This window comes from Melospiza melodia, chromosome 1 (genome assembly GCF_035770615.1).
Source record: "Melospiza melodia melodia isolate bMelMel2 chromosome 1, bMelMel2.pri, whole genome shotgun sequence".
In the NCBI taxonomy this organism is placed as follows: domain Eukaryota; kingdom Metazoa; phylum Chordata; class Aves; order Passeriformes; family Passerellidae; genus Melospiza; species Melospiza melodia.
In genome coordinates, this window is record NC_086194.1 from 10,817,153 (window position 1) to 10,833,659 (window position 16,507).

The following is a 16,507-nucleotide window of genomic DNA, read 5'->3' on the forward strand; positions in this document are numbered from 1 at the left end:
CTGAGCAAGTCTGAAGGAAGTTCAGAGAATTCTGAATGCTCTAGGAATCCAAAACAAAACGTAAGATTTGCTTATTATTTTTAGTACAACACACAAATGACTTCTAAGAAATTGAGTGTGCTAATGACAGACTAAGTACATACAAGGTAATTTTTTTAAAGAGCTACATTAATTTGCATTGGTCCAAGAAGATATCAGTGGCCACATGGGAAAAGACACCTATTTTGTACAGCTCCACAGACTGCTTGTTTAATAAAGAGGGTAATCAGAATAAAATAATTGTTCTAATGATGGAGTGGGAGAATTTCAATGAAAGACTGTGGATATCACAATGAATCTCATTCCTCAATTGAATAATAGCCAGACTGACAAATTAAAAACTTGAACCCTAATGCACATTTTTGCTTCTGGTCTGTTTGCAATATCCCACACCTGGATTTGAGCCCCTCTTTGGTGTCAGCTGTTTCACCATGTCTCTCTATCCCAGCAGCTCACTCTTACATGTAGCTCAAAGGGAGCTCCAGTAAACCACAAAAGAGATTAATAAATTAATTTTCCCATCTTTATTACCCTACAGACTTAACTAGATGAAACTGAATAATTTGAAAGATCATTTCATGCACCTATTATTTCACCAAAGGGAATACTGAAGTTTGAAGACAGGATAAGATGGGAAGGGATGTCTGCATGTGTGAAACCAGAGATGGCATCAAATAAAACAGAAAACTCTGTTTACCAGCACTGGCTGAAAGTCTTCATTCTTGCCCAGTTTGATATAAAATGTCAATGCAGTTCAATAAACAGTTAAATACAATTTGCAGTCAAAATAAAGGGGAGCTTCCTATGTGAAATGCATGCAAATGGTATCTAGATTTTCATCAATACATTTGTGACTTGATTGGTGGCTCTCTCCCCCTGGGAGTCCAAAGCCTCCACTACACCAGAGCTCCTAAGTTGTCACTATTTGCTCCTGAACAAGAAGACTGGTGACTTTTTATCTGCTTTTGGGGGTGGGCAGATTGCAATGAATATGTTTCCTTTTACTTTTCTTATCCTTTTAAAAATAAACTTCAATATCGAAGGAGATCTTCCCTTGCTCTGCTTTGGGCAGAACAGAGGTTTTAATATATTTTTTTAAATGGATAAAGTTTTGATCTAGAAAAGAATATTAGGATGCAAAGGGATGTTTATCTTTACGGGATTTGCATGAAGTTTCAACTTTAGGAGAAGATCAATGATATCCCTCAGCTGTCACCAGATGGATCCTTCAGCTCACTATTTGAAATTCCTGAGGAAATTCTCTATAAAATATTTAGAATATGACAGGTACAGATACCTAGGAAAAGAAATTCCTATGTTAAAAATCTGAGAAACAATTCAAAGAACTAAAAATATGTCAACATTTTTAATGTCATTTCATTTCTAAATCACACCTGCTAGTTTCAAATTCAAGGTAATTTCAAAACATGTATTATCAGATTAAAACAGTAACATTTGAAAATAGCTTTGAATGAGTCTTAAAAAGTATAGTTTAAGATGTTTACAAATATACTGAAACATTTTAGAATTTCTGACTTGCTGCAGAACACTTGAAAATATTTTTGCCCTGTTGATGGGAAAGAAAGATTTAATTTTGTTTATTCTCAGTTTGATGAATTGGCTTGTTTGGCAATAAATAGCTTTTCTACCAAAAACTAAGCTGCTGTTAAGGATGAAGAAGATGTGAAATTTTTATTTTAATGTCAGAAATGTGTTTTTTGCTGGACATTTTACAAGCACAAGTGCATATTGTTTTAGAACAATCCAGATACAAGGGATGCTTGGGCTTCAAATTTACATTTTTATGGTACAAAAGGATGCAAATGTTGCAAAAGCCACCATCTTTCAAGTATCTGGTGTTTTGGCATTATGAGAAAAGGCTCTCTCTCTCTCACTCGCTCCCTCTTTTATCTTCCAAGCACTTCTCAGCTTTTAGCATATTTAGGCACCTTGTGCTTAACCACCTGAGAAGCTTTCTAAGGAGAGCATGACTGGTCAGAAATATGATGGAACAGTCTAACAAGAGGCCTTTAGAAACAGGACAAGAATATATATATTTATTCAATTTATTTTCTGTATTTTGTGGGGGAGGAGGAATAAAATGGCTTTCCCAGAGGCAGAGAAATGCAGCAAAGACCTCAGCAGGAGCTCCTGCCCAGAGCTCTGCAGCCTGTCCCTCCCTGGGCATGCCCTGGGCACACAGAGCTGCACAGGGGGCAGCAGCCAGGAGCCCCTGAGCTGTGCTGGAAGCAGGAATCCACCTCTGAGCTGTGCTGGAAGCCTTAATCCACCTGCTGGAAGCAGGAATCCACCTCTGAGCTGTGCTGGAAGCATTAATCCACCTGCTGGAAGCAGGAATCCACCTCTGAGCTGTGCTGGAAGCATTAATCCACCTGCTGGAAGCAGGAATCCACCTCTGAGCTGTGCTGGAAGCATTAATCCACCTGCTGGAAGCAGGAATCCACCTCCTCTGTCCCTTGGACCTGAGCTAAGCTCCGTGGTCCCTGCAAACTGCACTGCAGAGACACATCACCCACCTGGCAGAAAACTCAGGAGTCCTCTGTGTTTCATTAAAAGCCTCTGTGGGACTTGCCTGTCTTTGCTCACTGTTTCCTCAGGCCATCCTGAGCACACCCTGATTTGTAGAAAATCAGTAAAATTTTGAGTACAATGATATCCTGCCACCCAACAGCAAGCCAGAGCTGTATATTCTTGCTTTTCTTGCTTTTTGTGCTGCTTAGATTCCAAAACCAGGTGTTTAATGCCATTTGAGACAGCTCAGGGTGCCTGGGACACTCCTTGGGACTCACAAACACCATGGGACTCCATGTGAGATGCTACTTGAGCAGCTGGAGCACCCAGAGCTGCACTAAAAGCTCTCAGCCAGGCAGCCAAACCTTTCTCCAGTGCCAGAACTGATGCCAGGCACTGACCCCGTGGTTGCACCCCTTGGCACAAGGTTCCTGAACCTCCAGGTGAGCCCAGGACCATGGCCAGAGTCCCAGCAGATAAACCCAAGCTGTTAGCTCAAAACCACACAGGGACACACACAAAAAGGGGTTTGAAAAGCTCCACCCTGGCCTAAAAAGGAAACCACCCAAATACAAGGGGAGGAAAGAAACATCTAGTTGGGTCAAACAAGCACCCCTAGATCTCCACACTGATTGTACCTAGCACAGGCATTTTGACCTAAACACACACAAGAAAATGACATTTTCATGAGCTGTAAAATGCTCAAGCCTGTAATTACCAGATGAGCTTGAAATAGTGGCATTGAAACTGGTTATTAATTTTTATGGATGTGGACAGGGTTTGAATAATCTCAAAGAAATGAACTACAGCTGTTTTTTGAAGCAACTAGAGAGTGTTAGCATGCCAAGAAAAAAACCTTATGTTCAGTCTGTTTCAGACTCTGAAAAATATCTTCTAAAATACAAATTATGAAAAACATTTTCTTGCATTAAGTGCACAGTGTAAAATGTTCATATTTTTGAGGGACTGGCTGGCCTGCACAGACTCTGTGGGTTGCTACTCTGTGGTCTCACAGATCTTTACAGGGATCTTTCAGATACTGCTAAGTAAAAGGGACATTCAGTTCCACTAAAATGGTTAGAAACAGCAAGTGTGAAGAGACTATGTCCAATAGAGTTGTTTTCTCCCTTAATTTATGACCCACTAATCTAATTCCAAATCCTGCAGGACTGGGTAAATGAGGCACAACTTTAAACCATCAAATTAGAATCTACATTACCAGCTATGAGAACCAGCTCTAAAGACCATCTTTCATGTTCTGTAGAACTAGTCACTAATATAAATTATAAATATAAATATAAATTAACACACTGCAAAGCCTGATCTTGGTAATGATGCTTACTTCTCAATGACATGCTAAAGCAGGGAAATAGTATACCCAGGTTTATGCAACTTTCATGAAGAGTAAATCTTAATTCCTCTCTCTAAACATATTTTTTAATTATTTATAATTTTACTGACTGTGAATGTTACATTCTCTTTCTTATAAGATTAAAATCTTAAGATTTTTTAAATCTTAATTCTTCTCTCTAAACATATTTTTTAATTATTTATAATTTTTACTGACTGTGAATGTTACATTCTCTTTCTCTAGAAAAGGCCTTTTTTCTTTTCTGGGTTGATTATGACTGTGGACTCTGTCTCTACACTACTGCACTTGCTGGGCCAGGAACACTGAATTTCTGTGGCTGGGTTATGCAGACAGTAGTGTCCCAAAGGACAGATCAAACCTAAGTGTTATTATCTGAATCACTGTGTGCAAAAGGAATAAAGAAATCATGAGTCAAACATCTTGCAGCTCCTTTCTTCCACCTGCCAAACTCCATGTGCAACAAGACAATCCCTACATGTCTATCTGACCTAACTGTCCAGTGGGTAATTTGGGCCCCCAGTGCCCTTTGCACTTTGATAGAGCCAAAGGTGGGGGGCAAATTCTCTGTTAAGCTTTTGAGAAGGATGAAAGATAAAGAACAAAGAAGCTCCCTATTTGGATAATGATTTTTTAAGGGAATCAGGACTGTTAATTAAATGTTCACCTTTTCCAGAGTTCATAGAAAACTTCTTGGTTTGTTACAGTTCTGTAAAGAGACTCATGACCAGAGTATTGGAAAAATTAAATATATGTGCATGGGTATTTTTTAAAATGACACCTGAGATCTCGAGCTTGCCTCCAACCACTAAGTGATAAATTTAATTTCTCACTCCTTGTATACATATCTAACACTCAAGATGGAACTGAAAAAAACCCAATTACAGAATGTGGTTGCTCACAGTGGCTGAAGCAAATAATCCATCCCCTCACAGTCCTGCAGCATTAAGAACTGCAGCAAACCCACAATGATCTCCTGACAGGCAAAGAGCTGCCAAGGCAGGAGAAAACTCTGTGAAGCCAAAAGGCCCAAGAGGACTCCAGTTTGTGGGGACTGGCTGGGCTGCACCACCTGAACACAAGTGTCATGGAATCCTGGTGGCAATAAGGCAAGGAGTCTTGTTAGTCATTGCTGTAGTGATGTTAGATGTCTCAGTTCTACCAGAGGTAAAATTAATTAACCAATATAAATGTCTGTGTCTGCTGGCTGGTAGGAGGCAACACAAATAATTTATTATTGCAATGGTTTCCAGGGTCCATGGGGTATGCTGTAAGCAGCTTTCTTGCTAGAAACTCTGTTAATTGTGTGTATTAGAGAAAAAGAAAAAGGTGGTTCCAACCTGTCATGCCTCAGTGCCCTCATATCAACATACACTGTGGTGGGATCTGGTCCAGATGTTCCCTGCAAACAACAACATCAGCTAATCAGAACCTGAGGGCTGGGAGGAGAAAAGAGTTTTACCCCCCAAATAAGCAAACATTCATTTCAATGCTAATTATGCTAATCAAATGACAAGTTATATTTAAGGTATTCATCAATCAAAGCTCAGCTTTACAGAATCAGAACAAGCACTGGAAAAATACCTACCATCAGGTACTTGTCACCTTGGAGTTCAGAAAAACATCAAGCAGTCAGACTACTTAACCAACACATGTCAACAGAGGTTTTATTTGCTACAAAAGGCCAAGTAATCAGCACATGGATACATACAAAAAATGTTAAACACATTTTGCCATATAAAGGAAGGTGGAAATTGCTGAGGAGACACAGTTTAATGGCAGAAGCACATGGTCAGGAGTGTGAAGCATGGTTTACTGAGTCTTCTATACATGCAACAGAGAATATACTTGAAGCTAAAGATAGGAAAGGTAGCACGCATGACATGAACCAATCTGGACTGAAGGTCTGTTGAGCGATTATTCTGATCCTTTTCAGTCTTCCACTGCATAATTTAAACCCTTGCTTTATGTCACAATATTTAGGTACTTGAAAAGAGGCAGACTAATTTTAGTTTCCTTTCATGCAGAGATGATGCAGTCTTTGGGCCTTTCCACCCACAGCTTTTCTGCAGTTTTGCAGCCTGCTATGATCTGCCCTCATCCAAAACTTCAAGCTCATCACCACTGAACATCAGTGAATTCTCAATGCTCCAGGCTAGGGCTCTCTTCTCTGCTGCAGACCTCGTGCTACTGCTAAACACAAAGCTAGATGAAAAGCACAACTTCATTCTGGAACACTGGCACGTTGGAAATTTTCTTTTCAGCAGAGGAATTCTCCTAAACCTGGTGAACTCCAGATGCACAAACTCCTTTAGCAGTTATTTAGAGGTCTACTACTTAAACCAGCAGGCAGCATGAACTCCTAGTGATTTCTGTCCCATTTGGGATGCATTGTAGAGTATAATTCTTCACATTAGGAATGTCTAGGGCTAAATTTTACATTTCTGCAATGCTGGCTGATTGTTCCACAATTTTTTGAGTGCTAAAAGTTGCAACCCAGACCCACTAATAGCTAATTTTTGTATTTATGGGGGAGAAGTGTTACCACTACTAATTGATACTTACTGAGGAGGTACTGATCATCACCCACCACCAGAGGAGAACAGAGTAATAGAGCTGCACATGCATGTTAGCCTCTTTAGCTTGTTATACACAATACAAGGTACAAGATCCTCTCTAGCTATTAACAACACGATTTTCAGTCTACTGGTAAACTCAGCAGTGTAACAGACTAGTGCTGAGTGGAGAACTTATTTGAAATATATGCAGTGTTTAAAAGAAAAAAACAAAACCAAGGAAAAATTGGTTATTTTTAAAAATAAAAGTAAAACTGATTTGTATTCATAAAGTAATGGAGACAGTCAAGTTTGAAAATCAAAGACAATCACTATGGTATTTATTATTTTCAGCATGAATGAAATAGTTACAATGGACATCTGATATTTGATGAAACCTGGATCCAGATAAAGCTATACTGTACTTATTTATAATTTTAGAGCAGGATCTGAAAATCCCCAAATCTCCAGACTCAATTTCTAGTCTGTCCCACTGTTGGAAGCTGATAGGTGGGTATTGAGGGAACATGAAAATCCCCTACCTGCTCGGCCAGCTTCCCCAGCCTGTGAGGCTATAGCAGCAGGAATAGCAGGGATGAGGGAGAGAAGGAAAGAAGGTAACACAAGACAAAAATAATAATAAAAAATGGGAATGAAGGGTGGGAGAAACAAAAGAGGAGAATGCAAAAAGCAGGGAGTAAAATAAAAAGAAAAACAATGTCAAATACAGGAATTTTACAAATTAACCATTATACCATTAAAGGTTAAAAAAAGTAAAAAATGAGGTGTCAACATTTTAGTAGAGCAACAGAAGAGACAGCTGTAGACTGCTAACCTTGGACAAACAGATTTAAATGGTTTTAGGACACTACAGACAATGTTGTTAGTGGAAAACACATGTCTAGCATACTGATTTTTTTTGTTATTGCTGTTTTTGGTTTTGAAGTCATTAGACATTATGGCCCTCCTATTTTAATGCACTTTATTCCATTGTGAATTCCAGGTCTGCCATTTTACTATTAACAGAAGTTTGTAAGTGATGTCCTCTGGAAATAAAAAGTAAGCTCTCTTTTTTGGAAAAAAAAAAAATTAGTATACAACAGAAAAAGATACTTACACCTTCTTGCATACAGATTAACCTGATCCTAAAGTGAAATAAAATCAAAGCTTGGTGCATAATCTAACTACTGGAAGTTCATAAATAAATGGAGTAACTTCAGAGCCCAAGAAGTCTCCATTCCTATTTATTATGGTGAACAGTGGAATACATATAAAGAACAGTAAAATTTAAAGCTGATAAAACCCATCACCTGTCCACCATGACTGATAACTCAGCAAAGAGACAGAAAATCCTCAGTTGTGAGTAGTCCCAAGGCACTACTATCACATGGAGTATCCAACACCAGATGGATGCTGTGGGATTTGCCCCAGGACTTGTGAAAACAAGCAGCTCTGAAAGCCCTGGCATCCCACATTCCTCTCACCAGACTCCTCAATGCCAGCAGAGTCAAAGAGTGCAGGAAGCTGCCACAGCAGCACCTTGAGACAGGTCTATTTTGGATGCAAAGGAAGATGAAACATTTAACAAAAATAGGATGGATCTGCTTATTGCACTGATGCCCCAAAATGGTATTATTAATAATCCAGGCTGAACACTGCAGTGTAACTGCAAGAAAGGAGGAGAATTACTGAAATCCAGCAGTTATATAATTCATTGCCTGTGACTATACTGCAGGTGCAGAAAGGACTTTGAGAGTACCAGAATCTCATATGGCTTTTAACTATGCTTGAGAAACAGCAGCTGAATTATCAGAAACATCCTTCTCTGTCCAGTTGCAGCAGAAATACTCTGAAAAGTATTTCAAAGGAAGCAGAGTCTAAGCCAAGACCAGAATGACTGACTCAATTTGTCTGTGCACATTTATTTTGAGAGACAGAGATAGAGAGCATCTGTTATGCTGGTAACAGGGAAAAAACAACACAACTTCTGGAGTATCTGATATTTACTTAGGATATGCCTGGTAGTGCTCAAGAAAACCAAATAGGACATAAAGAATTTTCTGTCTGAAAATGGGCATATCATAAGTCACATCTCTTGGACTAAATAAATCTCTGCCCATGCACAGGCTGCCACTGGTGAACCATCCCTGGTCTGAGCAAATCTCAGCAAATATGCCAGGCTTTTATTCTCTGGGAAAACACTGCAGGACAAAACTGCTTGAAGTGGTACTTGTTGTAGCACCAGAGGTACTGCTTGAAGTATCACCCCAGCTGGTGGTACTGCCTGAAGTACCTCAGTGCTTGCAGTACCACCCCAACAAGTCAGCTCTAGGGCTGCCCACCTGCCAGGACTCAGTGCACACCTAATTTCCAAAGGCCAAGCTGCATGCTCTCCCCTACTTCCCTCTCCAAAGATAAAAACCAGGAACAAGGCTATCAGAAATCCTAAGGATTTAAAAATAACTGTTTTTTAGGGTTTTATTTAACTGCCTAAGGATGTGGCCTCAGTGTTTACTCTGAGCCTGCTTCTGTTCCAGCGATGCTCAGAAAAGGAGCTTTTGGTGAGCACTTGCCAATGTCACCCACGCAGGCTGGAGCTGTGAAAAGAACTTCAGGGCATGACTCACAGCAAAGGTGGGAAAACAGAATCTGAGGGAGCTCACCCAGTAGTACATTGCTGAGTGTGAATCATGCCTCTGACACAGTGCACAGTCTCCTGTGGCACTCCTTGCAAACCTACCCTTTATTACTTTTAATATGGAAGATCCTCAGAGAGTGGGATCTGTCACTAAGTAAAAAGAAATATTAACTTCATGCCCTAAACTGAGTAACAAAGATTTCTTTGCTAGACAGTGAGGAATGGATCCATTTCATGTAACTTCAGCCATTAAAGAAGAAAGTGTGCAGAATAAGGTAGGAAGATCTCCTGATGGTGATGGATCCCATCCCCAGATGGGGGCCTGAGATGTCTCTTGAAGTATTTCTGTGATTCCACTGACTATTGATGGATATGGGATAACTCACCTAACCTTGCAGTCTCACTGAGAGGAGATAGAAAAGAAGAAAGATGAATCCTGCTCTCCTTAGCTTGGACACATTTGTTAGTACATTTTCAGGGTTAACTAAGGAAAATGAACAACTTCTAGAAGTTTTCCCTCAGCTGAAATTGAGTAGCAGCTTGAATAAAATGAAAATATTTATTCCAAGTGTTTAAATGGAAATCAGCTAAAATCCTAGAGAACCATCTGTGCTGTTGTAAGAAACCGGCTACTTTTCATATCTATTTTTCTCTCTCTCTTGAGAATGCTAAGATGCTAGTTAATGAGAATTAAAATATGCTAGATTCAATCTTTTCATCTCACTAATCCCTGGACCATTATCTGTGACTATACAGCCTTAAAAGGTCAGATATTAATAGCATTTAAGTGCCTAAAGATGGAGGGAATTATTTATTTTCAAAAGCACATCTCTAGAAATTTAGTCTGCAATGACTACATCAAAGGAAACACTAAATTTGCTCTCAGTTCGAAAGGAAATTAATACAAATGACAATGCTTTAGCCTGTCAGTGATCACAACCTGGAAATTAAGATAATTTGGTAGACTAAGATTCTTTTGTACCAAAGAGATTATCACAATGATTTCTTTTTCAAGGTAATCTTTAATGAAATGTTAAATTCTGCTATACACACACAGACACACAGAATCACACACACACAGATACACCCACATGGATGTACACAACTTCCTCCTCTTCTTTTTGCAGAGGTGAACTGTAAAAGCTTTCTGGAAGAATCAGGATACCTTTCCCTTTAAACATTTGAGCCTGGGATTTGTCCATAAAACTGGAAATCAAGAAGTATGACAGAAAATATCCAAGTTGTATTAGAGGTAGCCCACAGAGAAGAAACCTGGATAAGGGTCAGCAGCTGAATCCTGGGATATGTTTAGTAAGGTGAGTAGTAGATACACATTTTAGAAGCACTGCAGACCAGGCTGGATCACCATTATCCCTGTGGAAGTTGGTGTTCCAGGAACCACGTGCTGATCTCATAGATGACATAACTTGGAAGAAAAAAGCAAAGGCAGATGCTATTGACTCAGATATCTTGAGAAGCAGTTTTATGCAGTGTGAAGAATCCAGAAATTATAACTCATTTCTGGAACATATTGGAGACAATACTAATTGCAGCAATACTGTAGATGAGGGATTAAAATTTAATTTGTTCCTCAGTTGAGAAAAGAGAATAGCCCACTATTCTGGGATGCCACTAGCCATGAAGTTCCAGACAATTTGGAAAGAGCATTCAATCTAATTCAGTATCCAGTCCCTGGCAATGTCTACTGCCAGATGCTTCAAATCATGTAAGCCTCTATCTTTACAGTCTCCACCAAAATAACATGTTTTGGTGTAAAACCTTTAGTAATTTTTTGAGCTTCTTTAAAACTTGCCAAAAAAGCCTCAGCTCAAATGCTTTAAAAACAATTCTGCTTGGGAAGATAATGTTGCTACATATAGCCTGTCCTGAAGTGGCTTTTCTCCATTCCAGCACACCAATCTTTAGGCAGTGTTTGGCTTTTAGTTTGTCCTGTGAACTGAGATGCCACATCTGAGTAGAACCCAACAAAGTCTGACATTAAGCTATACAATCAGCCAGGCTGTTTAACCATCTCACTCAAGGCTCTCATTCTGTGCTGTTCCTAAATCCATAGGCACTATTATTGCCAATACTCCTTCAGAGATTTAGCCACTTTTACAGTTTGATTCAATGACTCTTTCAAGAATTTCTGTAAAGAACCATCTAAGAAGCAATCTTCAGCTAAGGGGTTAACACAATCAGAAGGCAGATATACAGTCAAGTTATAATCCAGCCTAACTCCATGCTGATTAAGCCTTCCAGCTTCTCTGAGTGTAGCCTGCATGTGTGCAGTGGGCTGACCCAGTCAGCAGCTCAGCACTCACCCAGCTCCCTGTGGGACAGGGAAAGCAAAGGAAGAGCAAAAGTGAGAAAATCCACAGGTCAAGATGAAAGATGAAGACAGTTTAAGGAAAGAAGGAAAGAGGAAAACCCAAGTGATGCAAAAGCAATCACTCGTCACTCCCTTTGAGCAGAATGATGCCCAGCCAGTCTTTGAGCTGCTTAGGAAGACCAACTACACTTTTCCTTTAATGCTGAGCATGACATTATGGGATATCAGCTGGGGACAGCTTTCCTGGCTGTGTCCCTTCCCAGCTTCTTTCTCCTCCAGGCTGCTTGCTGAGGGCAGTGGGGTGATGGGGCAGGGGACACAGAGAGAAATGGGGACAGCCCTGATGCTCTGCAGGACTGGTCAGCACAAGCCACGGGTGTGCTCCCAACACTGTTCAGCCACAAATTGAACACAGACTGCTGTGAAAAACATTAAATCCCAGGCAGAACAAGAATAGTGGTACTTCCAAGAGGCCACACTTTGATTTTGCACCTGGCTTACTGCTCCTCAGTGTCATCCCCTGATTTTATCATTTGTCCTGAATAAAGGACTTATAAGTGAAGCAACAACTATGAGCCATCCAGAGATTGGTGCACATCTAAAATGGGGATTTTTATTAGTGGCAAGAAAACTTCTGCAGCTAAAAATTTTCCCTTGTAATCTAAAGCATCCTTCATGTCTGGTCTCCCCAAGGACCAGAGGCCAAAGGAGTTGAGTTGTCTTTCAGAAGCAGCTCCCCCACAGCTGCTGGGGGAGCTGACAGGCCCCATCCTGATCTGTTTCCAACTGAAGTATGTCATCTCTTCCCTGATTCCCTTCCTTTCTAAAACTTTTTTATTCCTGGAGAATATTTATGGTAGCAATTACAGAATGGCAAACCAAACAACTCCAGCTCTGGGCAACAGAATGACTTTTAACCCTGCTCTGCTTTGCCTTGTCAAATGCTTGACAGTAATAATTGAAGACACCTCAGGCTGTAGGATCCTCTGCTGCAGTCAGACAGAAAGCAAGCAGTGCTGGACCTGTGGCACACCTCCTGTATTCATATCCTTGTAACACTGAAAAGGGCAAGAGGCTAAAGCAGGCACAGACACACTGCTCTGTGCTGAACCCATAACCTCAATATTTTTTGGATTAAAAAATATTCACATTTACAATCAGAAAAGGAATAGCAGGTTCTTATTTGCAGTGTCACTGAGAAGATTTGCTCTGACTTCCACAGTGAAGCACCCATGGGACCTTCATGAGAAATCCTTCACATAAACCAGAGGCAGCTGCCAGGCTGGAAATGCAGGATGGACACACAGAGTACAGGCAAGTCCTACTGAGGACACAGTGACTTTGAAGAGGTTAGAGACATGGCACATCACCAAATGGATATGGAACTTCCCAGCCAGAGCAGCTGCCAATGCAGAAAGATGATTCTTTTAGCATTCAAAAGTTTATTAAATTTGAAAACATATTACACCTGAGTAGGACACCTATGGTATTATTACAGGAATAATATGTGCAACTCTGAAACCAGATTTGAAGGACAGAAAGAGATCAAGAGTCACAAAAATGATACAGAGATCAGGAGAGCATGTATTAAGATTCTTTATCTATTTATCAAAATTAAGATGTGTATTAGATGCATGACAGAAATGAGGTTCTTATTCTAGAATAAAAAATGTCTGGATGAATTTAAACTGGAAATAAGGCAAAATTAATTAAGAATGAAACACCCTAAAAAAAAGACAAGTTAACTTCCACCATATGAAGTCCTCAAAGATAAAATACTACAGTCTAAAACAACCTAAAACAATTTGCTTGGTGCAGTTATCACTGGTTGAACAAACTAGATGCTATTCAGAAATTCAGACCAGACAGCTACAGTGCTCCATCAGTTATTAAAATCATGACTCAGTAAAGATTCCTGGAGAATGCATATTACATCCTGTAGTATCCTTGGGACTTTGCTTCTGATTAGAGGATCAAAACAGGAGAGATACAGCAAAATAATTTTCTTTGCGTGCAGAAAATATCTGTCTAGTTAAACAAGTAATGGTTGGAAGTATTTTATGAACAGAAGGAATCCATTTTGTAACACACTGAAGTAAACACTCGGAAACTGTCACTTACATGACATGATTACCTACTGGAGTACAAGTTCTGTCACTGTCAGGTGCTTTTCTCAATTGCTTTTCTCATGGGCAGAATAAATGCTATGATTGCAACATGAGAGGGATGAATTGTTGACAAAGTAACAGAAATTTACTACCTGTGTATGCAAGAACATTAAGTACTACATGCATTTTCTTAGCATGTCTATGACCAAACAGCCAAAGGAAATACAATGAAAGCTTCTCACTGAAAACCATTTCCTTAAAACAACTTTGAGCTTAAGGAGTGAAAAATCTTACCTGCAAACATATTGCCAGGTTAACTCTACAGCCAAGTGATGTGCTGACAGCCCGAGGATGGAGGCCCAGGTCTTTGAATAACTTTGAAAATGACTGAGTAAGAGCTATCCGAGGTCGTTCTTCTGCCACTACCACACACGTCCGTACACGTGAGAGGTCCAGTCCCCTTGCCTAAAAAGAAATCAAAATGTAACAAAGGCCACAAATGGGCAGGTTTAATGCAAAACAGAAGTTCTTAAGTGCATTATGAAGGTAATATGATTCCAGAGGAACAGCAGAACAGAGGCTAAGGTATCATCACAGTTTCCATTTTTCCTGGAGGCCGGATGGCCAGATGACACTCTAATAGCTGGAGAAGAACACACTTGCTTGTCATCTCAGCATTAGCACATAGGAAATGATGGGCATGCTAATTCTGAAAGGAGGGAATGCTATTTCCCCAAATTAATTCAGACGACAGTGAATAACAGAAAACAGGAAGCAATGTCTAGACTTGGAAAAACTGATTAGGAAATTATTAAGAGAGGATGGTAAAGGTTGGAGTCATCATAAGTATCAGCATATCAAGATAAATTTATTTCAGTAGCACATGGGAAATTCCAGATGATTTCAGATATTTAACTGGCTACCTGGTTTTTAATTTTAGTGGGGGGAAGGAAGATGTACCCTCCTCTCCATACAACAAGGATCATCCAGTTAAAACAACACAGTACTTTTAAGCATGTGATTATTTAACTATAGAGGTCTAAACCAAACTAGTACTTCATATAACCAGGGTATTCATAAAACACACTATATAATGTAATACTCCTTCAGCCTCTTGGACATTTACACCTCTGTTTTCTAACACTTGCCTATCAACAGAGGCTGCAACACACATCAGAAAGCTTAGGTAAATAAAAGCCTTTCCTTGATGTTTAACAGCCCTGTGATCTGAAGAATGACTAGTATTGATACACAGCCTCTGGCAAGGAAACGTGGGTTCTGTGGAAGCTGCCAGTGCCCTTTGATGATTTTCTCCTCCCAGCAGACACTCAGCAGAGTGTTGAAGGCTCCCAAAGCCCATGGGCAGGCAGCAGGGCGGGCAGGGCAGCAGGAACACTCACCTTCAGCGACTCTGTTTGCGAACCGAGTCCCTTAGTACAGAGCTCCATGACTGAATAGGAACAAAAAGTGTCCCTCACTTTGTACTGACTCACGGCAAGAAGCCACAGGGCAGGGTTGGTCTCCAGCTCTGAGGGAGGAATCAGGATAGACTGGTGTCCTGAATAAACGCTGCAAGACACAAGATCCATTAACACACACTAAACACCCGCGTCCACAGACAAACCATGTAGGTGAATACACAGTTTAGCACAGCACTGGCTGGATCATGTAAAGCCTTACAGTGCTCCACAGCTCCAGAAGTTTAACATAATGTTTAACTCTGGTTTTCTGCTGTTCTTCCAGAGTCTATGAGGACTGCAGGCAGAATGTGCTCCTAAACTATGAATTCACTCAAAGTTCCAGTGGACTTTGCTCTTAGGACTGTACCAAAAAGAGCAAAATAGCTCAGCTATTAATGGTGCGAATAAGCAGTGTAATAATATTTTAAAAAATTAAGTGTTGCTGACGAATACTTTGGATTGAGTAATTAGCATTTTAAGAGACCTCGACTAGAAGAGTACTTTATTACTTAATATGGAAGCAACCTGCCTCCTGCTAAAGCAAGCAAGAGGTCTGCAATAATCTTCAAGGGAGTAAATTCGGCCCTAATTTAACATCCCTTGTAGTTTCAAATTTATTCTGTGAAAGTTTTATGAACTTTTGAAACCCAAATATACTACATCTCTTGTATACTGGATACCCACTGAGCATAAATATTGCAAAAATACGCTTATCAGGGTCCCTGAGGGAAAAATTATGTCAGAGCTAATTTCTCTGGTACCTAAGAATCTCCCCAAGGGAAAGATATTCCCAATTTGATGACTTTATTTCCCATGGGTTCTATGTTGTTCACTCATCTCACATAGGAACATTTACCATCAATTTTACACTCCTCTCACATCTCAATTTGTGATCTGGAGATATTTCAAATCGGAATGGTGACAGCATAAAGCCTCCAAATCATAGAAGTTCTGAGAAAGGACCATAAAAACCCCCAAGATTTATGATGCCTAAAAGAATTTCATTTGTGACTTGAAAACTTGAAATGCCAGCTTGGTAAAGTAAAGGCAATGTTTCCAAATCCAAGTGTCTGAGGTAAGACATGAAATGGAACTTTATTTTCAGGAACACGAGCATCTCGGTAACACTGGACATCAGGCAGCTTTGCAATCCTTGCAGATGGGCTGCACACACACACACACACACACACTTCCCTCCTTAGTGGGTGAGTGCCCCCACTTCCCCCAAACCCAGAGGAGAGTGCTTTCAAAAGCTGTGCCATGTAGAACGAGCTTTGTGTGACCTGGATGTCTCTACTTGGTACAATAAAGGCAAAAGAGGTGAACAAGTCCAGCCACAACAGCAGTTAATAATCCAAATTGTTTAGGTCTCTGCTGGAGTATGAGCCTGAGGATGTCATGGAATATGCATGAACTATAGTTCAAGCAATTTCATTTATCACAGAGGAGAAATTTATCTTTGACTGCTTGTCCC

The 16,507-nt window shown here is 40.1% G+C and overlaps 1 protein-coding gene across 5 annotated transcripts in view; it reads right to left on the minus strand.

The window, feature by feature from the left end:
- Window positions 1-16,507, minus strand: part of DIP2C (disco interacting protein 2 homolog C) — a 312,481-nt gene that overhangs the window by 25,409 nt on the left and 270,565 nt on the right. For 3 of the 5 annotated variants that reach the window (XM_063148077.1, XM_063148067.1, XM_063148094.1), the window contains 4 exons: window positions 14,974-15,142; window positions 13,868-14,038; window positions 7,038-7,067; window positions 5,281-5,342 (listed from right to left, as the gene is read on the minus strand). In XM_063148077.1, the coding sequence (XP_063004147.1) occupies window positions 5,281-5,342; window positions 7,038-7,067; window positions 13,868-14,038; window positions 14,974-15,142 (432 nt within the window). The remainder of the gene's footprint in view (window positions 1-5,280; window positions 5,343-7,037; window positions 7,068-13,867; window positions 14,039-14,973; window positions 15,143-16,507) is intronic. The other 2 variants (XM_063148084.1, XM_063148103.1) reach the window with 1 other exon arrangement.